The 27,009-nt window shown below is 37.2% G+C and overlaps 1 protein-coding gene across 2 annotated transcripts; it reads left to right on the forward strand.

The window, feature by feature from the left end:
• Window positions 1–5,733: 5,733 nt before the first annotated feature.
• On the forward strand, window positions 5,734–26,216 carry LOC145683742 (uncharacterized). Of its 2 annotated transcripts, XM_081755274.1 has the most exons (3): window positions 5,734–5,916; window positions 24,946–25,797; window positions 25,828–26,216. In XM_081755274.1, exons 1-3 carry the CDS (start codon window positions 5,859–5,861, stop codon window positions 26,211–26,213), a joined length of 1,296 nt encoding a protein of 431 aa, XP_081611400.1. In that variant the 5' UTR covers window positions 5,734–5,858; the 3' UTR covers window positions 26,214–26,216. The 2 variants fall into 2 exon arrangements, with proteins under 2 accessions (XP_081611400.1, XP_081611399.1); XM_081755273.1 differs by having other exon boundaries at window positions 5,737–5,916; window positions 24,946–26,216.
• The last annotated feature ends 793 nt before the right edge of the window (window positions 26,217–27,009 follow it).

Genomic DNA, 27,009 nt, shown 5'->3' on the forward strand with positions numbered 1-27,009 from the left:
GCCAAACAAAACCACAGGACGAGAAGGTTTTGGGAGGAGTTCATGGAGATCAGTTCATGGAGATTGAATTCATGGAGTTCAGATCAGCTCTTGAGAGTCAGTTTTAAGAGTTCCAAGATTGGTCTTCGATTTTGAAGATACTTGGGTTCGAGTCTGGAGAACCAAGTTACATTTAATTAGCCACCAGATGATAGGAGAAGACAGTACGTTGTACTTCGACAGATTATAACGACGCAGAACTTCGAGGGAGAATTACATTGAGAGGCCCATTCCTCAATGCCAGCTTTCATCGTCCAACAACAAGGAGTGACAGCTTAAGGTGCAGAGTTCAACACCAGATCGACGTGGGACAACAACAGATTGAACCAGGTATGTGTGACTCCGAGTCAGAATTCAAAGCTCAATGCTTGGTCGTACTATATCTTACTGGCAAATAACTCCGAATATCCGTTATAGCAAATATTCAGAAATCTCACAATTCATTCATCAGATTATAGAAATACAGTGTTTTATGTTAAATGAAGTGGAAGTATATTTATTTGTTTAAATCCCCAAATAAAACCTCTCGCAAGTTAAGTTATAAGTTACCCACTCATTTTGGATGGTGAGTGGAAGGCGCCTAGTAGCACTCATTATTGCATCCCCAAATAGGCACTGAGTGGCTAGGTTGTCAATAGTGTAAAAACAGAAAATTCCTATGTCAAAATGAACATGTTAATTGACGACCGGAGTTACCGTAACGTGTTCATTTTCTTTCAAAGGTTTTCAACTGAAACTCGAACTCGAGACTCCTCGCACCACCAAAGGTGCACACACAACATACTAGACCAACAGGGAAGGCTCAAAGAATAATACTATGAATAGGGAAAAGACGAGAGAAAGATATGTAATTGAAAGGAATAGTGGAAAAAATTGGAATATACAAATTAAGATTGTGAAGCGAATGGGACAAAAAGAAACCTTAAACACTTATAAAAAGAACGAAAACTCAACGTGAGTAAGAGAATGAATACGTGGTAGTATTATTAGCGAAGGTATGAATGTGAATCAAAAATGAAAACAAGAATAGGAAAGGCGAAAGATAAGTTTTCACGAAGACGAAAATGTGTTTCATGGATCTTTCAATCAAGAGAGAGCTCATAAACTATTGAATGTAAATTATTGTACTTTGCGGCTCCGAAAGCAATGAAAAATGACTGAATTCTGTCCAACTGTGGTTATGCAGAAGCGTGAAGAGTATTATTTGGGTGAAAGGAGGGAAATTTTAATCAGAGAAAATTGAGAAAACGTAGTGAAAAAATCAATATAAAAGAAATTTAAAAGAGGCAGACTAAGACATTGTTAACACTCAATGCTTCATTAACACAAACATCAAAATACAAACTGCACAGTTACGTGGTTGAGCTCCCTCGCAGGATATGTGCCTTTGGCGTGAGTGACCGGGTTTAATTCCCGGTAGTAGCTCATATGGTTCGGATACGACGTTAAGCTGTAGGTCTACGTCTCTTGTAGCTGCGGTGCTGAACGGGATTTTAAACTTTAAATCAACAAACCAATCAATCTTCATGTATCCCATATTGCTGTTTCCTGCAACTTTTGACACTTTTTTCTTTCAATTCCGATTGTTTCCAAGTACCTTTTCCAACTTCTTGTGTACCACTCCGATATCCGATATCACTATTAGTATTGTTTTCACATGTTTCTTTTATCGTTCTTTTGTTTTGGGTTATTTGTTTGTATGTTACTATTTTTTGTTCATGTTGTAATATTCCCCGTGGTTATATTTACAAGCAATGGACATGTGCTTATAGTTACAAACATCGACTATGTGCGTCTTGCTACGGATTACTATGACTGCAGACGACATGGGCAACAGTGACACTATTGGCCATGTGAACTATTTTTTGTTCATGTTGTAATATTCCCCGTGGTTATATTTACAAGCAATGGACATGTGCTTATAGTTACAAACATCAACTATGTGCGTCTTGCTACGGATTACTATGACTGCAGACGACATGGGCAACAGTGACACTATTGGCCATGTGAACTATTTTTTGTTCATGTTGTAATATTCCCCGTGGTTATATTTACAAGCAATGGACATGTGCTTATAGTTACAAACATCAACTATGTGCGTCTTGCTACGGATTACTATGACTGCAGACGACATGGGCAACAGTGACACTATTGGCCATGTGAACTATTTTTTGTTCATGTTGTAATATTCCCCGTGGTTATATTTACAAGCAATGGACATGTGCTTATAGTTACAAACATCAACTATGTGCGTCTTGCTACGGATTACTATGACTGCAGACGACATGGGCAACAGTGACACTATTGGCCATGTGATAATGAAAGAACAACAGCACCAGTGCCTCGCCTGGAACATCTATAAAAATTTTTAAAAAGTAAGGATTTCAGCGACAAGCATCAGTCTGCGACTGTTCACCTCTCTCCTTTAGCTTGCTTCGGAGCTATAGGAGATACTTAATTAAAGTCTCTCATTTGCTCGGAACTCTAGGCTTCCTCTCTTCCCACTCAGCTTGCTCGGAGCTTTGTTGGGACTCCTAATCTTAGTCACCTAGCTTGCTTCGAAGTGCTGTGACTCCTAAATCCACACCATATATGTTGTTTTGAAGCTCCGTGGAGATCCTTCCCTAGCTTCTCGGGTTGTTTATAGTGGATTTTGTAATAAAAACCGGAAGTGGGAAAAACGATTCTGGACTGTAATTTGCTATATCTATTCCTGCACATGCAGAATTTTACATGGTGCAGGCGCCAGGTACCTATCCCGATACCTCTGCAATTTTCTACCAGTAATAATAATAATTATTGTTAGTGTTTTTGTTAACAATTTGTCAATTTACTCTGTAATAATTAACAATTAGCAAATCAAATAACAATTGAAACGATGGGAAACGAAATTTTCGACGACCTCTATTTAAAGGTATCATCCCGCATTCGCCTAGTGGAACTTAGAAAAAACTGGAAAAATGTGTCATGGTGACCGGCCATCGAATTTGACCCTGTAACCTTCAGCAAAAACGCTAATCATCAGCATACACTTGATCGATATTATTATAATTGTACACCAATACTATATAATGAGATGAGTGATAATGATAGAAGGACAAAAGTGGGAGGAAGTGCGAGGACCCCAAGAAAACCCACGAACATTTTGTTTCTCCTTCAAGAAAATCACGAGCTGGGATCTGGAATCGAAGCAGGGACTTCATACGCCAGAGGTTCCCCCACATTCGACTTCTCATAGAGTCATTTAGCTCTCTCCTTTACAATATAATCCAGAGGGTTGGGTAATTGCTAGGATCACCTTGTCCCCCCTTTCTATTAGATGCCACTCATTTTTAAAACTTTTTTTCTTGCTCCCTGACTCCAGCAGCAATGTTGCTTTTTGTCATCTTGACGAAACAAGTAAACAAAGTTAATTGTTACACTTCCTTGTTTAAAATTCCTTTTTACTTAACCGTTAAGTGTTTCCATTTCTTTTTCTCCCTTGCAGCAGGGGTAAAAGTGGATTTGAAAAGGTAGGGGGTTGGTAGGTAGCGGTATGACGTCACGCTGTCCCCTCTGCCTATTTTTGCCCATTGTAATTTTTTAGGAACTGGCGGATACCGCACATATCTTTTCGAGATTGGAGGACGCCGTTCCTCCGCGTTCCCCCTCATCTTTACCCTCCTCACTTGCACACATTACCAAGTGCTCCTGTATCCTTGACCATATAAATTTTAATAAGAGCATGATGAAATTTTTGAGCTTGCGTACTAACAAAAATTCTTTCTTTTTGTTGAAATATGAAAAGTACAGTATAACTATTTCTAACGACAATAAATCCAACAAGAGAAGTACGGTAAGTTAAATGTTAAAAGTGTAAAATTGATAGCAATATGTTTGAAGAAATATGTACAGATTACTGTGGCAGTATCATATACAAGACAGATTTCCTGAAAAAAGATAGAAATCGAGATGAATGGATAAAAGCTGTCATAATAAAATGAAATAAAATAAAGATTTTTAAAAACCTGTTTTCTTTTAAAACAAATCGTGCTAAAAATATAAAAGGAAATTATTTTTTCAACAAAATTACTTTTGTTTTCAAGAAAATAACTGTTTTCAAGAAAATTACTTTTGTTTTCAAGAAAATTACTTTTGTTTTCAAAAAAATTAGTTTTGTTTTCAAGAAAATTGCTTTTGTTTTCAAGAAAATTACTTCAAACTAAGTTTCTCTTTATGTATGATTAGAATAAAAGCATGGGTTGCGTTCGCATATATATAGTTACATTATATATTGATAGTATGTATATGATACCTTTCTTTTTAGCCATGCACGAATGGAAATGGTTTAAAAATAACTTTCTTGATAACAATTATTTTGGATCTTTTAGTCTCATCTGTTTCATTTATTTATTTTTACTTTTTAGAATGATTTATTTTTTGCCTTTCATGATGTGTGCTACTTTTCAAGAAATCATATTTTTAGTCTTTTTATTATTTTGTACCTTTTAGTCTTAATTAAATACGTTTTATATTCATATTGTATTCTATTTTATGTATTTTTGATTTAAATTTTATTTCTCATACGGTTCATCTCTGTATAGTCCTATTAAAATTATTCTTTTATATATACAGAAACATACAAAGGTAAGAATGGACATTATTTTGTCATTCGACTTATTTTGCTGTGCAAAATTTCATCCTTGTATGACGATGTGAAATGATTTAAATGAGGATTTCGAGATTTAAAGACACAGTTTAACCATTGCAAGTTAAAGGAAAACATGTAACCAATAAGTTATTGCAAAATTCGAAAATGTAGTAACTCTAGTAATTGGGGATATGTAGAATACTCTTACCGGGGGGGGGCACGGTGTCTCAGTGGTAGAGCATTCATCTCTGGTGCATAGAGTCCTTGGTTCGATCACAGATCGCTCCAACTGAGGTTTGTGGTGGGCAAAACACCGTGTGCGTGGGGTTTTTCGCGGTTCTCCCGTTTCCTTCCATTTTCTTCATTCCACCATTCCATTTATTTCCCATCATCACCGTCTCCTTTAGCCTAGCCAGCATAATCGTGGGACGTAAAACTTAAAGATTTCATCTCATTTTTTTTTTCATTTCACAGGGTAGGCCAGGGGGGAAAGTTACTCCCTCTCGGACCATATCTTCCGATCATGCTAAATGTGGATTACCTGTATTTTTGCAGTATTTTTTACGCCCTGTATATTGAAATTCCTTCTCGAGGAAAATCTGAAATCATCACTGGTTCCACTTAAGTTTTAAACGTACGCTATATGGTAGGTCACAGCCCTTTTGTTGTAACGCCAGAGAGTTAGTTTATAACTTTTATTATTATTCTGGTTATGTATTTCAGATTTGTTAGTTGTCATCCTGGAGCTCCATAATTCACCTCTGCAATTCATTCATGTGGTTGTATTGAAACAACAAATAAAATTCCCATCAGTCCAGTGTTGCTAATCCTCTAGTGGTCAACTAAAGTGAAAAAAAAATCATATTCCTAAAATATGTTATTGTTTAAAATCAGATGAAAGTTGGGTGTGTGCAAAACTTAGCATCTTGCAACACTGTAATCTTGAGAGAAGAATCTATCGCTGGAGGCCCTTGGGTAGCATCCTCTCCCACAGGAGATTTTAATGAGAGGGGAAAACCTAAAAACTTACCTTAGAATAACGAGTGAAAAAGTACTTTGTCATTGGTGGCGTGAAACTGACAGAATAATCGGGACGGGAGGGTGTTCCTTGCAACTATAAAAACTGTGAATAAGGCTTAGGAAGCCACATTTTCTGTTGCTGCCTTGTGTTCAATCAGAGGCAGTCAGGATGTTGCGATCAGCTTTGATACTGTCAACAATCAGCCTCATTGTCGCTTTTGAACTTGGTAAGGACACATTTTATACTCTCTTTCAACCAATGATAGTTAAGATAGCTTTTGTTCTTTTTTTATTTAGTAATGGATGTGGGTGTAGTTTCTACTAGCAGACCTATCATTATCCTATAATTTTCTTTTCTATTCCCTATTTCAATTTCACAATTTCATTGCTCCATTTCCAACATCAATTTAGAAATAAAAAGTGGGATTATATAAGGTGTCATTACATGACTAGATAACTTTGGATGAAATTGCGATCATATTTTTTTTAAGAACACGATAGAAGTGGTTGCGGCAGAGTTTTGAACGGTTTTTCTACAAAGTAAACAAGATACGTATAGGCAGAAAAAGATAGAATTACACTATAATAGATTTCAAAAAGGACGAAATTTTTAGACTTAATTTAACCCTCACGTGGTGTAGTGAATTTTTAGTGCATAGTTAGGACTGAGGTCCCTGGGACCCCTTATTAATTATGAATTATTAAAAGGAGCACAATTACTTTTGAAAGACAAACTTGTTTTAATTATACATTGTAGCTATAGGACATAACGCACCATAGATATAACAAAGCAATATAGCAATGTGCATGAATATTACATGCTTAAACCAGTCTGGTATAAGTTTTCTAATGTAGGGCCTAAATAAAGATAGCTTTATATATGGCTACACTGATACTGATATGCAAATAATAATAATAAACGAACTCCTCAAAATTATCGTCAATGGAATGCAAGATATTTACAAATTTGTGAAATTTTTGAAGAATATATTAGTATATCCAATTTTGCAAAGGTCTGTTCTACCTTACTTCTCAAGGCTTCACTTTCATTTTTTTTACGTGAAACGTAACATGTAATTAACTTTTTTTTCTGTAAATTTAGAATCATATATATTCACACTACATGGGCAAGGTTTGTCAACCATATTGAACGAGAAAAAGTGAATATAAAGTCTTCAAAATGTATTAAATTTGAACACTGTCGAGCTCCTTCGTGGCTAAGCGGTTAGCGTACTCGCCTTTGACGTGGGAGACCCGGGCTCGATTCCTGGTGATTCGGATTCCATGTTGATTAGTAGGTCCCATCTCATATAGCCTCGCTGCTCAAGGGGACGTTAAAACTCAAAATCAACTCAACTCATGAAGAAAATAGTAACACAATTAGTGGAATAAAATAGTAACACAATTAGCTCCGTGTGGTTCCTGGGACTCCACTAAGTGCAAGGAAACGTAACAATGACGTTTAGACATCTGAATTCTACAGCTCCTTGTAGCCAATTGCAAGCAAGAAAGGTACTAGGAGTGGCACGTATTCAAGATCAATCCTCTACTAGAGGGAGAAGAAAAAAATATGTTAGGTGTCCGTGGGGCCTCACGTCATCAATTAAGGGTTAAAGATTAGTGTTTCTCAACAAATCTCTAAACGGCATACTGACGAAGATTTAAACAACCCAATACCGTTTACCGAAGTAATTTTTTTTCGCACTTACAGCTGATGCGTTTGTTGGAAATGTAACTCTGTAACAATATTAACCAAAGACATACATAGGTGAGTGGAGGACCGTACCCTTCTCCTTCCAGAATATCGACTTTTGAGTGAATTTAGTATAATTTTAGGTGTAATTTTACAAATGTTAATATCATTTACCTTTATATTGGAACCCCCTGAAATAAATACCTGCATACGTCCCTGACATTAGCAATAAGTATTTGTTGCAGTCAAGGTGTCGTCCTCTGTAGACTATGGCTTAACAGGTTTAATTCTTTAGTTGTTCTATTAACATATTTAATTCATCAGTTGTTCTGTTACTAGACAGCAAAGCACGTTTATTTGACCATGTAGGAATTAGATTTCTGGGCTGTCGACACAGGCCCGTATCCAGGGGGGTCCACGGGGGCCGGGCCCCTCTAAATTTTTTCTGTTCCCCCCCTAAAATTTTCACGGTAGGCTTTCAAATAATGTATAATATAGTGATGAACTATAATATGGTTGGATCGGACCCCCCTAACTTCAGCCCCCCCTACATTTTTGGGCTGGCTACCGGCCTGTGTCGACATCTATGGCAATATTAACCCGTCACGTATGAGGGATAACGTTCCTCACCAATCACACTATCCCAAAGTACGTTCATGTTGAATATAATCATTATGCACTTTCAGATTATTACATTGAAACAGTACAGTTTTGAGTTGCAATGAAAGTATGATTTTTTTTAGTATAACGTTTAATGATTATGTCCTTTAGGCTAAGGGAGACAATAATTACAGCAAATGAATGATGATGGAAGAATTAGTGATATTAGGAAGTGGAAGAAAACGGTAGTACCCCGAGATAATCTACGGGCAAGATGTCCACTACAAACTTACTTGTCCGGGAATAGAATCACGGACCCCACGAACTAGAGGTAATCACTATCACTGAACCACCGTGCTCCCCAGGTGAAGTAGTTGTTTGGACCCCCCCAAAGTAAGAGGGCACCTTCAAATAAAACAGAACGTCTCATACCCAAAAGAAAGCTTTTAGCTTCTAACGGAATTCATATCTCAATCAGTTCCATGCAGGAGGCGTCTTACCTCGATTAATTCTTTAAATTCCGCTGAACTTAATATATTCATATAGGAAAATAAATAATAACAACAGAGTATTATAATATTTAATTTAACATCTTAAAATGAAAATGAAATCTTTGAGTTTTACGTCCCGCGTTTATGCCGGTTAGGCTAAAGGAGACGGTGATAATGAGTAACGAGTGAAATGGTGGAATGAAGAAAGTGGGAGGAAACGGGAGAACCCCGAGAAAACCCACGCACACAGTGTTTGTCCACCACAAAGTTCACTTGGCGGGGGCTAGGATCGAACCCAGGACCCCAAGCACCAGAGGTGAACGCTCTACCACTGAGCCACCACGGCCCCGAACATCTTAATGAGTATGCTCTTTCGGCTAAACGGGACGAAGTTTTAATGTTCTTGAATGATATGAAACATTCAGTGCGATGAAAATATGGGATTTGAGGAGACGTGAATTGTCCACCACAAACTAACATGCTACGAAATAGTGAATTCCCACCAAGATCAACCTTGTGCCATACTTTCGCTTAATTTTTTTTTTTTTTTTTTTTTTTTTGAACTGGGACACTTTCTCCGTCAGTGCCTTTGTAAGTCAGCTTTTATGCGAAATTCTATGTAATGTAATACGAAAGAGATATGATTAGAGAAACTTTGAGAAAAATTAAAAACACTCATTCTCTCCAGTGGGAATCGAACTCAAGATGAGTATCTCTTTATCCGAACCACTCAGTTCGCTCTATCACGCCTGATCGGCTAATCATTCGGCTATTAGCAGCTGCAACCCTTAAGGCAACACACCTGCTAATAATAAAGAGGATTAATCAGTGGCGGCTCCTGAGGGAAGTCACATAGATTTTTTAAAATTCAATTTTATTGCTTTAACCTAAGAGTATTACATAAATTACGTACTAATTATTGTATACAAGAATTAATGCATGAGATGCTTTTTTTGTCTTAGCGTGTAGCAATAAGATTAAAATTTATACTCAAGTGCCGTGCCTGAAGAACCGCCACTGTGATTAACATAGAATGTAATGAACTCACTGACCTAGTTGGAAGATGTAATATCATAAGAGAATATATTTATTTAATTGCAAAGCGTATTCTAAAATTAAATAGGAGCTGCGATGGCTCAGGGTTGCAGTGTTTACGTCTGGTGCGTAGGGTCCCTAGTTCGATCGTAATCAGGCCCGCAACCAGAGGGGACTAGGGGGGCCTGGCCCCTCCAGACCTTAACACAAAATGCTATTATTAACACAAGAAACACAATTTAGCTATTGGTAAGAGAATATTTAATGACTTGGCCCCCAAATATATTCATGCCCCCCTCCAATCTCTGTGACTGGTTGCGGGCTTGGTCCTAATTCGTGGTAAGTAGACTTTGTAGGAGAAAAAAACCGTCTGGTGAATTTTCTCGGGGTTCTTCCGTTTTCTTGCACTTTCTTCATTCCATCAATTCAGTCATTCTTATCATCACCGTCTCCTTTAGCTTCCAGGGTAGTATTTCATTTCATTCCCAAAACTAGATAAAAGTAGTCATTAAAGTATATTGAGATAAATTCTAACCACTAAACAGGGAACGAGGTGGCTCAGTGGTAGAGCGCCTACCTTTAATGTATAGGATCTCTGGTTCAATCCTCAGCCAAGTAAGTTTGTCGTGGACAACACCGTGTCTGTGAATTTTCTCCCTTTCCTCCCAAATTTTCATTCCACCAATTCTTCCATTATCATTGATCTTCCTTAATCAATCGTCTCCCTTAGCCTAAAGGACATAAACGTGGAACGTTAAACTCAAAGATTTCATTTTTTGTAAGCACTACAAAGGGAGAGACAAACCAATCGTTAGATGCAGTCAAAGTGAAGAAACTCATATGCGTGGAGGGGGCCGCGGTGGCTCAGTGGTAGAGCGTTCACCTCTGGTGCTTGTGGTCCCGGGTTCGATCCCAGCCCCCGCCAAGTGAACCTTGTGGTGGACAAACACCGTGTGTGTGCGTTTTCTCGGGATTCTTCCACTTTCTTTATTCCACCATTTCATTCATTATTCATCATCACCGTCTCCTTTAGTCTAACCGGCATAACCGTGGGACGTAAAACTCAAAGATTTTTTTTCATATGCGTGGGTGACTATTGATTCTCATGCAAGGACGTACGCACAGGGTGGGTATTCGAGGGGTTCGAACCCACCGAAATCTCGACTTTACTTTAAATTTAATTTAATTTTAAGAGTGATATTACAAATTTTAATATAATTTATCCTCATATTAAATTTCGACCCCTCCTAGACCTCTCGTGCCAAAATACGTGGCTCTCTTCATGCATTGTTTTCCAGAAAGTGGAAGAAAAATCTTTCGTAAACCTAAAAATGGAGGCTGTGCGATAACAGCGCCATCTATTGAACGAAACTGAAACTGAGTAAGACCCTCTTCAAGCCTTTCGTTATGATCGACACTACACAGTAAATTTCTTGATCTATAGCAGTGATTTCCAATCTTTTTTTCACTAACGTCACACTTCAAGAAACGCCAGGACATCGCAAGTCACACATGTTTGATTTTTTTAAAATTAATAATGATAGTGTAACCCAGTGGCGTATTTACGATTTTGTTTCGGGGGAAGCTTTGCTAACTTTCGGGGGGGCTTTCCCTGGAAATGTGAACATTCTGCAAGATATTTCATTTATTTTACTATAGTAAGTAAGATTTCAGAGGGGCTTAAGCCCGGAAGACCCCCTTGAAAGGCGCCGCTAGTATAAGCGTGAAAGTTTGTAAAGTAGAGCTGAACACTGGAGGCGTTCATTGGTACAGTCGGTACAGTCTCTCAAATTGATTTTAACAAGTTATCAAATACTTTATGACTTTTAATTGCTAAAATTCTGCTACGTATTCTAAAGTACTGTGTGGCACACCAATGTGTCACGACACACCGGTTGGGAAGCACTGATTTATAGTCCAAAATTATGGCTTATGCGTATACAGGGTGACCCAAAACAACCCTCCATATTTGAAAGGCAAATAAAACAATTTATTAAAAAATATAAAGTGGTATTGAGATAAGTTTATAATTATTCTGTTTTATTGTATGCTGAAATTACATAGCAATTGCAATACACTTATTGTAAATAACACACAAGAAAACAATCTACTCTTTGATCAGCAGTAGCACTTTCACTGGAGAGGCAAGAGGAGTGGCGTTCATCGATTCTGCTCACTTCTCCTGTCGTTTTCAGTTCTCATTATGAGTTTGGCCAGGAGTTCATCGGCACGTACGCAATCCAAATGTTCTTCAAAAACAGCAGTTCAGTGATTACAGTGTAAACACCTAGCATTTTGCATGAAGTTTGCTATTCCATGTGGTGAAAATGTTCCTGATCGCAAGACTATCTTGCACTGGTTCCACAATTTCAAAATAAGAGGTTCATTGTTGGAATATCGAGGCTACAAGACAGTCTATTTTGCAAACCCTAGAACGTTCTGCAAGGAAGCTGTTGGCAAGGGTGCCCATGTTGTGGTTTCCAAGGGGGGTGCAAGTATAAGCGACGTTTCAAATATAATTTCAAATTTTGCTGTAACTAATGCAAAAATTCTATTGGGTTTTCGATATTCCGAAGTACAATTTCCTCTTAGAGGGGGCAAGCACCCCACCTTGCTCCCCCCCTGATGGGCGCCCTCGGCTGTTGGGCTTTCTCCTAAGGAGAGTGTAAGGACAGAATAAATCACAACAAAGTAATTACAAACTGTTTTCAATAACATTACACACACACACACACACACACACACACACACATATATATATATATATATATATATATATATATATATATATATATATATATATATATATATATATATATATATATATATATATATATATATAAACAGCTTTCTATCTGCAATACTTTCTGCTTTATTCGCCTTTCAAATATGGGAGGTTGTTTCGGGTCATCTGGTACTTTAACTTTTTTAAAAAAATGATTGCAATATTATGCAAAGATAAGACATACATTAATCAATATGCTTAGATCACATCGAAGTGAATAAAATGAAATGCCTGAAGTTAAATCCTCATGCGCACTTTACGAAAAAAAATCGACACAAATAAATTGTTATCAAACTAAACTGCATGCGGTTCGTTAGGAATAATAATTTATTATATTGGAGTGTACATATAAACAATGTACACTGTTAAGTAGGCTACAGCTTTTTTTTTTTGGTCTTCTAATAGGTCACATATACTGGTTTTAAGGCACTAACATACATAACTTTCATCAGCTAATATTTAAAATCAAAATCTGTGTGAGTATTTCGTATAGTCAAGGGCGCCCATCAGGGGGGGCAAGGTGGGGTGCCCCCTAAGAGGAAATTGTACTTGGGAATATCGAAAACCCAATAGAATTTTTACATTAGTTACAGCAAAATTTGAAAGTATATTTCAAACGTTGCTTATAATTGCCCCCCTTGGAAACCACAACATGGGCGCCCTTGCGTATAGTTATGAATATTGGAATCAATTTTAGGGATTAAAGGCATAAAGTGACAGGAGAAAACTTATTGAAAGAGATTTTATTCAGAAAACCCTAGATAGTGGATACATCTTACATAATATACGTATAAGGGTATCAATGTAGCTATAATATGAGAAATGGATAAACATTAGTTTCCTTAAATTCAAAATCTGTAATTCTAAGAAGAATTGCTAATTCTTTGCATCTAATATCTAATTTTATAGGTACAGAAGCATGAACTTATTTAAGTTCGACAAATATTATTTGTAGTATTTTCAACGAACTTGAAAAGTTCCTTACTGAATTCTCTATGTTTGTGTGTCTGTTATTTGCGTTTTTTTTTTTTTTTTTTCAATTTTGAACCCTGCGTTCGATAGAGCATCAAATACTATCAGAGAAAGTCATTAAAATTTTCGCGTCACTCTTACCGTTCCTGAGATATTGGCCAAAAAATGGCCGATTTCCAGAGATTTTAGGAGCCATATCTCTCGGGAAGCGTAAGTTATAGAGAGATTGATATTGGTGTTGATCAATATCTAAAAGCATGGTAAATATAATATTTAAGGATGGTAAATATTTTGGTACCAAATAGTAACTGGTGGCCACTGTCCAACTAACCACTGGTTTGGCCAATGGCTAATTGGTCAGTGGCCACCAATTAATATCGGTACCAAGATGTTTACCATCCTCTTAGATATTGATTAACACCCATATCATCTCTCTATGACTTACCGTTCCTGTGATATTGACAAAAAAATGGCCAATTTCTAGACATTTAAGGAGCCATAGCTCGGGAACCATAACTTGTAGAGAGATGATATTTATATTCATCAATACTTAAGAGAATATAAAATATTTTGGTACCAAATAGTAACCGGTGGCCACTGGTTTGGCCAATGGTCAGTTGGCCAGTGGCCACCAATTAATATTGGTGCCAAAATGTTTACCATCCTCTTAGGTATTGATTAACACCAATATCATCTCTCCATGACTTACCGTTATTATTATTATTATTATTATTATTATTATTATTATTATTATTATTATTATTATTATTATTATTATTATTATTATTATTATTATTATTTCTGCATCAAGGTAGACCTACATTCTACCTACTTAAAGCAACTAAGCGAAATGAATAGAGCAGGGATAGGGTGGCAAATTCAGTGGCGGATCCAGAAGGTAAACAATGGGGGGGGCAGCTAGAACCAAGATTATGATAGGTATATCATAAGTTTACTATAAACTGTCAAAAATATATAAATAATAGCTTAAATTATTTTGTTTCTCCAAAAACTGGGGGGCTACGCCCCCTGACCCAGGGCTAGATCCGCCACTGGGCCAATTTCTTTGTGTTGTAATATAAAAAGGGTTGTCAGAAAATCTAAATTAAGATCAAGAGTCGACGAATAGGGTGAGATTTGGGATTGCGAGTATCATATCTATCTAATATAAATAAAATCAAAAGTTTGTGTGTCTGTCTGTGTGTGTGCGGAATGGGGATTAGACGAGTGGACCGAGAGTTACCAAATTTTGGTCAGGGGTACCTTGGTCCACGCTCCAGATCAAGACGAAGAGTTTTTTTTTTTTAATTCAAACCAGGAGGGTTTCGGTGGGGTCGTTTACCGGGACATGTAAAAGTACTAGAAAATGATCGATATATATTCATATTCCTCCGTTATAAAGATCTCTTAACTTCAAATAATATCTAAAAACCAGAACCTTCATGAAAGGAAATAGAGTATCCGTGATGAGTGCTGATAGTTTCATGTTCCATAGTAAAGAATTGAAATAGGGAATTCAGTAATCAACAGTCTTAACGTTTGATAGAAAAAATCAGCCAACGTATACGAGAAGTAGATCGGAATTTTTTGTTTAATGCTACCGTTCAGAACCTTAAATAATAATAATAATAATAATAATAATAATAATAATAATAATAATAATAATAATAATAATAATAATAATAATAATAATAATAATAATAATAATAATAATAGTAATAATAATAATAATAATAATAAATTCAACTAGCCATATGGCATGCCTTTCTTGGGACTGAATATTCATCACAGACTTAAGCTCAGAGTTTGAAAATGAAATGATATGAAATATTTCAGTTCAACGGCCCCCCCTAGATTAACCCCCCTTTTTTAGATTAAGAAGATGTTTAAGGCAATTGAATGATGAGGGGAAAATCAGTGGAAATAGAATGTCGAAATTAACGGCAGTGCCGCGACAAAACCCGTGGACACGATGTTTTCCACCACAAACTTATTTGGTTTAGAATCGAACCAAGGATACCACAGACCAGAGGTAACGGCTCTACAACTTAGCCGTTGTGTCTCCCTCATAGTTTGATGTATAATATAAGTTTGTATGACCTTCTGAGATCGAAGTTTGCATGAGCGGCCTTATACAACACCGAGGTTATGAAGCGCAGAGTCTATACTAAGATTGCTGAAACCACGACCGAGGGATGATTAGTGATGGGGAAAATTCCCGCAAAAAATGGGAATATTCCTGGAATTTATGTACAAAAACAAAGAAAATTGCAATATATTACTTTATTATAATTTCAAAATAAAGTTAGTTTTATTTTATCACAATATTTTTTATTACTGTTGTCTCCAGAGGATTCTTTAAATTGTACGGTATATTCTGATCGGTATTATGTTATTATATTTAAAGAGTACGCATAAATGTATATTTACCTATAATATGTTTTATGCGAATACATATGTTGGAAAAATATTTGGTATAGAAAGTTAACATACTTTTACACCACTAAACAGTTTAAATTTATATGTAAATAAATATTCTAAACTTTACCCAACTACTCATATTATAAACATATTAAATTTTTAAATGTTATAAATACATTAGGTTAGATAACTGCCAGGAAACACATGTTTCACCATTTTCTGAACATTTGCTCATACATACTTATGTCCAAAAATTTGCAAGATACTGACTTATCTTTAGAATTTTGCACGTAACATTGCCACACACGACCTTTCTTTATACCCATTTCTCGAAATTTCATGCGTTAATTCATGTGTAAGAAAAGTCCGAATACCGATTCACAAATTCCCGAGTCAGAGACTGCAGACAGACCGAAGTCTATTACCAAGGGTGATTTGGAGTGGATTGATAGTACTTTATCTCTATTTCTACAGAATTTCTACGTTACTTTACAAACTGGTTTCTTTTCATCACTTGTAAATTAGTACTTTGCTACTTTCTAGTGCAAATGGAAAGGGAGCTTAAGAAATCATATTATTAATTAGTTATATAAAGTATAGTATACTTTATATATTAGTTGTATAAAGTAAACGAATTTTAAATTTTTTTAACCTCGAAATGACTTAAAACCTAGACGGAAATGATAATAAATGAAAATAAAGTAATTAGTCATTTGGTTCTTATAATTTGGAAAATAAAGGAATGGAATTAAATTCCTTCCTGGAAATTTATATGCCAGAAGGGAAAATCCCGGAATATTCCCATTTTTCATTTTCCTTCCCACTGGGAATATCCCCACTGCCCATCACTAGGGATGATGTACTGGCGAAAAAAATGTGGGTTTAGTAACCGGCGGGTAAACGTGGTTCGGATCATATATTAAGCCTCAGGTCCACGTCTCATATATCCTTGGCGCTCAAAATAAAAACTAAACTATAAATTAACCAACGAATATGCAAGTTCAAGCCTGACAGTATACTTGGATCTGCACCACACAATCTTGCTTTCAAGAAAGCTGAATCGTAGAACCAGGTCACTCGTCCTACCTAATCAATCGCTGGTTGTGACATTTTTTTTTTTACTTTCTTTTCAAAAAGCAGTAGGTCTATATTTGTACATTATATATAGACAATAGATTCTCTTGACACCTTGAATTGACTGCAGAAAACGACTAATATTAGCATTTGTGTTCCACGGCGGTTATTGCTCAACCTCTAAATAATTTGAACCACTTTCGTTTTGAACAGAAGGTTTAATGGAGAAGGCGGAATCTATTTTTGGAAAGCTGAATCAATTGCAAAATACCTCATCGCGATATTTCTTGGTGTTTTTGCTTTATCAAAATCAGTATTGAAACCAAGGATCTTATAAAATAGAGGATCTGCCCATCTTCATCCTATTAAATAATGAAGCCAAAAGACAATCGAGCATCGACACGTCTGATTGGCTACTCTCGTTTCCGCCATCGTCTGATTGGCTACTTTCGTCTCCGCCATGTTTGTTGGCTCAAAACATTGCGATCCTATTGGGTGGAGTGGGTAGAGTAGAAATGGCGAAACTGTGACGTATGGCTTCAAGATTTTGTTGTAAGGGCAGATCCTCTATTTTATAAGATCCTTGATTGAAACCGTATGTAATACTGAATTTCAACCATTTCAGGTTTGATAGCGTGTTCCGGAGTTGTAATGGTATCAGGGTCGGATTTAGGGGTGGTGCACGTGCATCCCCCCTTCGTTGTAAACATACACTATCTAAAATGAGACACTAGCAATGTAAATACCAACACTTTCGGAAACTGTCTGCCATCAGGTTTCCGTTTGGGGCTTAAAAGAAAGCAGAAGCAATGGTTTAAGTCGATTTTCAGAACGTTGAAAGAAGAGGAGTCACCATGGAAAACAATACAGCTTTTGTGAAGTAGGAAAAAAAAAGACAGAAGCCAGGAGGGAAGATTAACATTTTTTCCTGCATAACACTTACTACCCTCTTTAAAATGCTTTCCTCCGCTCTATGCATCAGCGTTGTCAGGGGTAAAGAATATTGTCACACGTCACTTTCCAGGGTTGGATCGGGGGGTGGGCGATCTTGGCGATCGCCCCCCCCCTAGAAGAGGAAACTTTTTTATTTTATATATATAAATAAAACCCATCCCAAAATTTGGAGCCCTTAAAAGTAGCAGTATGACAACCTACCGTTCCCCGAGAAGTCGGTCCTGGATCCGCCCCTGTCATTTTCAAGAGTTTCAGTGTGATTGGTTATTTTGGTAGTTATTGGTACCCCCCCTTCCTCAGACAATCCTGGATCCGGCCCTGGATATGGTATGTTCTCTTCACAGCTTGAATTGTTTGCAGAAAATAGCTAATCGCTATCTAATACCATTTTGTTCTGAATGTTAAAACCGGAAATGGTTTATTTTAACCACGTCCGCTTTGAATAGAGAATTTTAACAGGGGGAGATAGAACCTATTCTTGGCACACTGAATCAATTGAAAGAACCCTTTTTTGCTGTGATGCCTGTCGGCAGACGAACGGAAGTACAAAGCCGTTCTATAAAACTTCCGACATTTATGCACAGCATAATTAGAAAGTCTAATAAAAATATAAATTACTGTTTCTATCAATTTGTAACGTCTACGCCATGTAATATTGTGTATGCATCAATTTTTATCAAAAATGCAATAACTACCTGCTGCAGTTCGGAAGAACTGGGCGATGGGGACGCCGCATCCCCACGCCGGGCTATCATTGGAGTCATGGCCCAATTAAATAAATAAATGCGAAACTAAAGTAGAAAGTATTATACGCTTTGAAGCAGAAAGTACACTCTAGTCACTAAGATTAAGCAGAGAGTATACGGCGTGTGCCGCCGTGTACCCTCGACTAACAGCCCTGGCTATCGGTTTCAATACTGAGATCTTGAATACAAGCACCATACAAACAATACTCCTTCGTACATGTGTCGTTGCTACTTCTTCAATATCGTGTAACTAAATGAAACTGGAAAGAATGTAAATGAAATGAAATGAAATATTTCAGTTTATTGTTCCATGTTATGCCCATTAGGTTGAGGGAGACCACCATCAATGCAAATGAATAATAATAATAATAATAATAATAATAATAATAATAATAATAATAATAATAATAATAATAATAATAATAATAATAATAATAATAATAATAATAGATGAATTGGTGGAATGAAAGTGCAAGAGGATCTCGAGAAAACCCGTGGACACAATGTTATCCATCACAAACCTACTTGGTGGAGGATCGAAGCAGGGACCAGTCGTAAGCGCTGAACAGAGCCACTGTGCCCCCTGGAAAGAATGTGACTTCCTTATTATTTATATGTATGGCAATTTTCCTCACATTTGCGCTTGTTTGACATGGCATTTATTTGCTTCCCATTTGATGCTTTTCTTGGTACGCCTCTATGGCGTACTGGGAATTAAGAACTAAAGTCGAGGAAAAGTTTAAGATTACCAATAGAGATACCTGTATACGTGAGAAACGGTGTAACTGAGAATTAATTACAGAAAACAGTCGCTTGAATATATATCAGTGAATATGCCTCTGATACAAAGCACTGAAGCATCGTTTCCTGTAGCGCCGAAGTCCCACAACCTTCAGACTATGCGAAGATAAAACACGATTTAAATGTTTGCATTTAAAGATATACATCTCAAAGAATTGTTTTCGAGTATGAAGTAATTTTCAGTGTTGTTTACAGACTATGAAAAAGAAAAAGATTCACCAAGCCGAACTAAGCAATTTGCATTGCAGATTTCAAGTACAACATATTTAATGCTTGGCTATAAATATACCTTTATTACTATTAATTATCATGTATAACGCATTGCATGAAGAAGAGTAGTTTGGTTTCTTTGTTTTTCATTCTCTGTTATATTCTTTGTTTTCTATTTGAAATGTAATTAAAGCAAGAGTAACATAGTATCTCCTATTCGACAAAGTATTTTTGTATATATCTATTTTACATTAAGAGGCTTCATCACGGCGAAATTAAAATACCGCTAATTTTACAGTAATTATGTGATATCTTCAAATAGATAAAAAAGATAGTCGAAATGTGGAACAAGAGCGCCCTAGACAATATCATTTTACATGAGATACCGTTATCACGACTCACTTATCTGCTTTCGATTTCGAGCCATTTTGAAAAATCGGCATTTATTTTCGCGTTTCTAAACGACTGAAAACAGAAAGCCACTAGGTGACTTGTGATGACCGTACCTCACGCAAAATAATATTGTCTAGGGCGCTCTTGTTCCAAATTTCATTTATCTTTTATCTATTTCAAGATATCACATAATTTCTGTAAAATTAGCGGTATTTTAATTTCGCCGGGATGAGGCCTCTTAACTTTCGTGAATTTTATCACAATTCCAATGAATATTGGAGTGTGTTTTATTCATGCTCAAGAAATGCTCCTCTCATTTAAAGTTCAAGTACATCAAAAATTGATTAGGATTAGGAATTAGATTTCTTGGCTTTCGGCATCTAAGTCCATTTAACCCGTTACGTTTGACGGATTGACGTCCCTCTGTGAGCACACTATCCGGGGAAAGGGAAGAAACAAAGAATTGGGGAAGGAAGGAAGCGATCTGGGACCTATAAGTTAGATATCACCCCGGAATTTGCTTGATGTGCATGACGAAAACCCAAGGAAACCTCATTCACAATGACTGGCCTGAAAAGGCGTTTCACACTTTTTTCGACCGAGTTCCTCCATCGGGAATCGAACCCTGGCCCTAGATCAAAAATTGAGTAACACAAATGGGGGCGCGGTGGCTCAGTGGTAGAGCGTTCACCTTCGGTGCTTGGGGTCACTGGTTCGATCCCAGCTCGCGCCGTGTGTACTTTATGGTGGACAAACACTGTGCTTGTGGGTTTTCTCGGGGTTCTCCCGTTTCTTCCCACTTTCTTCATTCCACCATTTCATTCATTACTCATCATCACCGTCTCCTTTAGCCTAACTGGCATAACTGTCGGACGTAAAACTCAAAGATTTCATTTCATTTTTTTTTTTTGAGTAACACAAGTGGTTTAAAATCACCCCCAAATTATTAGTTTAGACATATACATAACAAGAATGAAAGGAAATGAAATCTTTCAGTTTAACACCCAACGTTATACTCTTTAGGCTAACGGGGACAATGATTAAAGCAAGTAAATGATAATGGAAAAATTAGTAGAATGAGAAAGTGGGAGGAAACGGAAGTATCCTAGAAAACCCACGGCCACGATGTTATCCAAATACAAACTTACTTGACCGGGAATCGAACTAGGGAACTTAGGGACCAGAGGGAAGCACTCTACCACTGAACCACCTTACCTCCCATATGCATAATAAAAACTAGAACAACTTCAAAGATACCTTTCATAAAAATTATTAGATTTTACTGAAAATTAAGGTAATATATTTTTATTCTTCATATTCTCCGCATTACTTGGAGATGAAGTTGGACAAAAATATGGTGGGTAATTTATCACCATACCCGCACAAAAACAGACATCGAGGACCAATTAAGATCCGCGGTCTCTAGGTTAAAAAATTGCTGTTGTAGAGAATTCAAAGAAATGTATTTAAACATTTTGTAATATTGAGGTCGTCCAAGGCATCTTTTGCTTTAACTAAGGCGCTGTTCCTTCACTTTACCCTCTGGTTCTAAAATTTTATGACCACCCTGTTATTAAGTAAATGAACTATATTAGTACTGAGAATTGTATCCGTATTTTAAAATTATCTTATAAAGCGAATTAGACACGATCGTAATATTTCTTTCTTTACCATATCTGATCTCCTTAGTATCAAAGTGTAATTATATACTTGTAGATTGAATAAAAGTTTCGTAGACGTTAGAGATGACTAAATACTGAGTATATTTTTTTCACATATTTGTTAATAATATTTAATTTCGTTGTTCATTCTTTTCCAGTACATAGATTATTTTCTGTCATTAGAACATTTCTCATGGTTACTCAATTTAAACCGAAATAAACACAAGAACTGTTTTTGAAAATCATACTTGTGAAACACGATCACTTAGTGGTAGATCCTTCATCACTAGTGTGAAGTGTCCCTGGTTCATGTCCAGAGCATATGAGTTTGCCCATGACTTTTTTCAAGGTTCTGCCGCCTCCTTACACATATTCATCAGATCAAATCTTTTATAACCATTCAGTTTCAAATCAACTGTCTCCTTTACCCTACGGGACATAATCGTGGGACGTGAAAATGAAAGATGTCACTTCACTTTTACAAATCTTATTTAGCATGACCAAATTCTATCTTCCTTTTCAACCTGAGTATTAGTAAGTTTCATTCTGACCAAGCTCTATCTTCCTTTTCAACCCGATTATTAACAAGTTTCATTGTGACCAAACTTTATCTTCCTATTCAACTTGATTATTAGCAAGTTTCATTGTGACCAAACTTTATCTTTCTTTTCAACTTGATTATTACCAAGTTTCATTGTGACCAAACTTTATCTTCCTTTTCAACTTGATTATTAGCAAGTTTCATCGTAAGCAAACTCTTTCTTTTCAACCTGATTATTAGCAAGTTTTATTGTGACCAAGCTCTATCTTCCTTTTCAACCTGATTATTAACAAGTTTCATTGTGACCAAACTTTATCTTCCTTTTCAACCTGATTATTAACAAGTTTCATTGTGACCAAACTTTATCTTCCTTTTCAACTTGATTATTAGCAAGTTTCATTGTAAGCAAACTCTTTCTTTTCAACCTGATTATTAGCAAGTTTTATTGTGACCAAGCTCTATCTTCCTTTTCAACTTGATTATTAGCAAGTTTCATTGTAAGCAAACTTTTTCTTTTCAACCTGATTATTAGCAAGTTTTATTTTGGCCAAGCTCTAACTTTCTTTTCAACCTGATTATTAGCAAGTTTCATTGTGAATAAACTCTGTCTTTCCTTTTCAATCTGATTATTTAGTTTCATTTTCACCGGGACTCGATCTCTTCTGACTTGATTGGCCTTTGATTGGGTTGGGCTATGGCAGGTTGTACTCATACCGTGAGAATAAGTACCTTTTGTGGAGTTGTGACGCGTCTGAACATCACTGGGGAAAATCAGCTTGCTTTTATTCCCCTGTGTTACATTAAGTATACCAGTGGACTCTTCTGTGCACCAGTACGTATAAATGGAAGATAGACTTTGATTCATGGCCAATGGGTTTATCCTCCTACCCTTCTTTGGAAGGATGTTAGTAGTAACTGTGGAAATTGTGGATGTAAGAAATGAAATTAAATTATTACTCTATCGTCTGAGGATTATGCACCAAGGATAAGGAAGAAAGTGATTATCAAAATGAAGGAAGTAGAACAATGAAGAAAGTGGATGGAAAACGTACATTCAACCAGAAACAAAATTATCTGTTATCAGGGGTGCCCACAAGGGGGGGCTATGACGCAAACTGCGTCATTGAAATATTTGGGGGGGGTTAAAAATCTATATAAATATGTTTGAGAGGGTGTAAAAATTAACCGAAAATATTTTTTTCATGGAAGAACACCTACGGATAGGCAATTGAGGGGGGGGTGCGTCATGGACATGAGGGGGGTTGGGCACCACTGTCTGTTATTATATGATACTAGTAAGAATTACTATTTTTTGTAAAGTACAGCGAAAATTCTTTTAGTTTAACGTCCCATAAGTATGCCCTTTAGGCTAAGAAACAGATGATTAAGGCAAGTGAATGATAATGGAAGAGTTCGTGGAATGAAAATGTGGAGGAATCGGGAATATCCCGAGAAAACCCAAGGATATAGTATCGTCCATCACAAACTTACGTGGCCGGTGATTAAACCGGGGACCCCACGCACCAAATGTAAACACTCTACCACTGAGGTACAGTGCCCCCTGGTTTAGCAGCGACATCTTTCAACAATTCCGTGGAACACCATTCAATATTCGATTGAACATGTTCAATAATTTCAGGGCCATTAAACAGTCTTGTTCAATTTTATTTGTATCCTGTATATTTCAAGGCTTTGAATCCCTTACTAAAGTTTTATTGGATTCTGCAAGGACATCATTATACCCGGGATTGCTCTAGGTATTTTGATACCCCTTGTCCCCCTGTCAATATTCTACTCTTACCATTTGTTTAAGCCTAAAATTTATCCTCTAGTATTCTCCTGACTTAAACAGAGGTTAAGGCTGGTGTAAAAGGACAAGCTTTGCCGGTAGGTGTCACTGCAGTCTTCGTATCTCTCTTATGTATTTTTTTTAACTTTCATGAAAATTCACGATTTGTCTTACAAGTTTCGAACTAAAGACTTCAAATTTTTACAGAAGAAACTTCATAACCTATTGAAGACAACAATCCGTGCCGATTTTTTTATTCAGAATTTTGTTCATTGTTGAAATAGTTATATTATTAAAGGTTTGGATATCCATTTCAACAATCAAGCCATTTCAACAATGAAGAAAATTCTAAATAAAAAATTGGCACCGATTGTTGCCTTCGATAGGTTATGAAGTTCCTTCTCTAAAAATTTGAAGTCTCTTGTTTGAAATTTGTAAGAGAAATCGTGAATTTTTGTGAAATGTAAAAAATACATGAGAGAGATACGAAGAATGTAGTGACATCTATTGGCAAAACTTGTCCCTTTAAACCAACCTTAACGTCATTTCGATTTCGATCAAGTATACGGTGAAACTTGCTACTATATAGTCTATAGTACTTTGCTTGAATGGTTTTATATAGTTGTAGTAAGTGTTTTCCCTATTAATCTTACAAACTCCGCAAAACAATCACTCGCTGTGACGCCCCTGAAATTTGTCGCCCATAGGACAGTTCTGTATGCACGAACCGGCCCTGATTATGCTTACTTATTATAAAAATGTATATCGTTTGCAACGAACCTGTATTTCAACATGTTAGTACTTCTAACATGATTAAAAACACTACCCCAAAAGATTTTCATTGTGTCCTTCGAGACAAATAGGTCGAAAATAAAATATGGTTTATTTTAGAAAAGTTGTATTAATCAAAAAATGTATGAATCCCAAAAATTGTTCAACACTGACTGTACACATTGAAATTTTAGTTGGATTCAATCTTTGAAAGGATATGATGTAACTTGTTAAATAGTATTTCCCTGTATTGTATTATGATAGATGAAAACATACACATTCCATTTGTTTTCACAGTTGCTTTCCATTATCTTTTCAGTTCCTGAAGATGTAGACCCACCTCGTTTCTACATAGTTCGTACTAGAAGAGATGTCTTAGACCCTCCGAGGTTTGAAGATGAATGGTATGACCCTCCAAGATTCAAACGCCAATATTCTTCAGAGGTTCAGGTATCTCCATCTGCACCAGATGGTTATCCCAGCGGAGTTCAAATATCTCCTCCAGCTCCAGAAGGTTATCCCAGCGGAGTTCAAATATCTCCTCCAGCTCCACAAGGCTATCCCAGCAGAGTTCAAATATCTCCTCCAGCTCCACAAGGCTATCCCAGCGGAGTTCAAATATCTCCTCCAGCTCCAGAAGGCTATAGGTCTAACTATGGAAAGAGGAGTGTCGACTTCCTGCTGAGGCAGAAACGTGGCGGAGGATATGGCGGTGGTGGAGGCGGATGTGTTACTTGTGGCGGAGGTTCAGCTGGACTTGTTGGAGGACACGGAGGTCATGGAGGGGGAGTCGGCCCTGGTCTAGTTGGTGGAGGAGGTTATGGAGTGAAGCCAGGTGGTGGATTCGGAGGGAGTGGAAGCTTTAGTAGCAGCAGCAGTCAGAGCTCTTCGTCCAGCTTCGGTGGTGGCTCAGGAGCTCTCACCCACAGCGGAAGCCAAAGCGGCAGCAAAGGCTTCGGCGGCGGAGGATTTGGAGGCAGCGGTTCCTCAAGCAGTGCCTCCAGCAACGCAGGATCATTCGGCGGAGGACTCGGCGGTGGGGGTTATGGTCCAGGTGGAGGCGCTGGATTAGTTGGCGGAGGACATGGTGGTGGTGGATTAGTTGGTGGAGGTCATGGTGGTGGTGGACTAATTGGAGGAGGCCATGGTGGTAGTGGACTAGTTGGTGGAGGCCATGGTGGTGGTGGACTAGTTGGTGGAGGCCATGGTGGTGGTGGATTAGTGGGAAAACCAATAGGAGGAGGAGGTTACGGAGGCATTGGTGGTGGTGGTGGTCCCATTGTCACTAAGCCTATTGGCGGAGGTGGATTTGGAGGTGGAAATGGTGGTTATGGCGGATCAGGCGGACTGGTAGTTAAACCTGGCATAGGAGGTCACGGTGGCGTTGGTGGTGGTGGCATTCATGGTGGAGGGTTTGGCGGAGGAATTGGAAGGAAACCTGTTCACGGAGGAGCTGGCGGGTACGGAGGCATCGGAAGGAAGCCCGTCGTTGGTGGTGGTGGTTATGGAGGTGGTGGAGGAGGGGGTAAAGCTATCGCTGTTGCAAGTGGAGGAGGTGGAGGTGGTGGAGGAGGATACGGTCGTTGATAACTCTTCTCTCTTCAACACACTTCCACAATTGCCTGGAAGTTTATTCGATTTCGAAAAGTGACAATAATAATAATCATTTTACTGTTAACAAAAATGTACGCAATGCAAAGATGTGATTGTATCCAAAGTTCTGTTCGTTCTCAAACAACGAAAAGAGTGTTCACTGAAAGTTACGTGAAATACCATTAACAGTAAATAAGTGAAACAAAACGATTCATTTGTTATCTTACTTTGAAGTTATTCAATGAGAAATAACTATACAAAGTCACTAATTTGTTAATTATTGCTTTGTTAATATTGTATTTCTCTACAGAAATAAACACTGTTGAATTTGTATCTATTCTTTAATTTACCATGTTTAATGCACCTTGAATATTAAAGTTAATGATTGCTAAATTTCCTCGCGATTTGCTGTTTTTTCCTTTTTTCTCTCTCTCTCTTTCTTGGTTAAGTCCAGGGGTAAAAGTAGATCTGAAAAGATAGAGGGACGGATGACGTCACGCCTTCCCCTGTCTTTGTCCATTGTAATTTTAGAAAATGAAGAGACGCCATAGATATTTCTTTGGAAGTAGGGGAACGCCGTCTTCTCGCGTTACGCGTGGTTAAGGCTATAATGAAAATGTTATGTGGTGATGAGAATCAGGAGAAAATTGGAAGACATAACAGCTAGAAATGTAAGAAGTAAGGTCAGAGTTAAGATCTATCTATGATATATATTTGCTTATTTTCCTAGTGGATGGGTTACAATCTAGCGCTGTTTAGAACGTGTTGGTCTAGTCTAGTTCTAACTGTT

The sequence above is a fragment of the Thermobia domestica genome, chromosome 4 (assembly GCF_964235325.1).
Source record: "Thermobia domestica chromosome 4, izTheDome1.hap1.1, whole genome shotgun sequence".
Lineage (NCBI taxonomy): Eukaryota > Metazoa > Arthropoda > Insecta > Zygentoma > Lepismatidae > Thermobia > Thermobia domestica.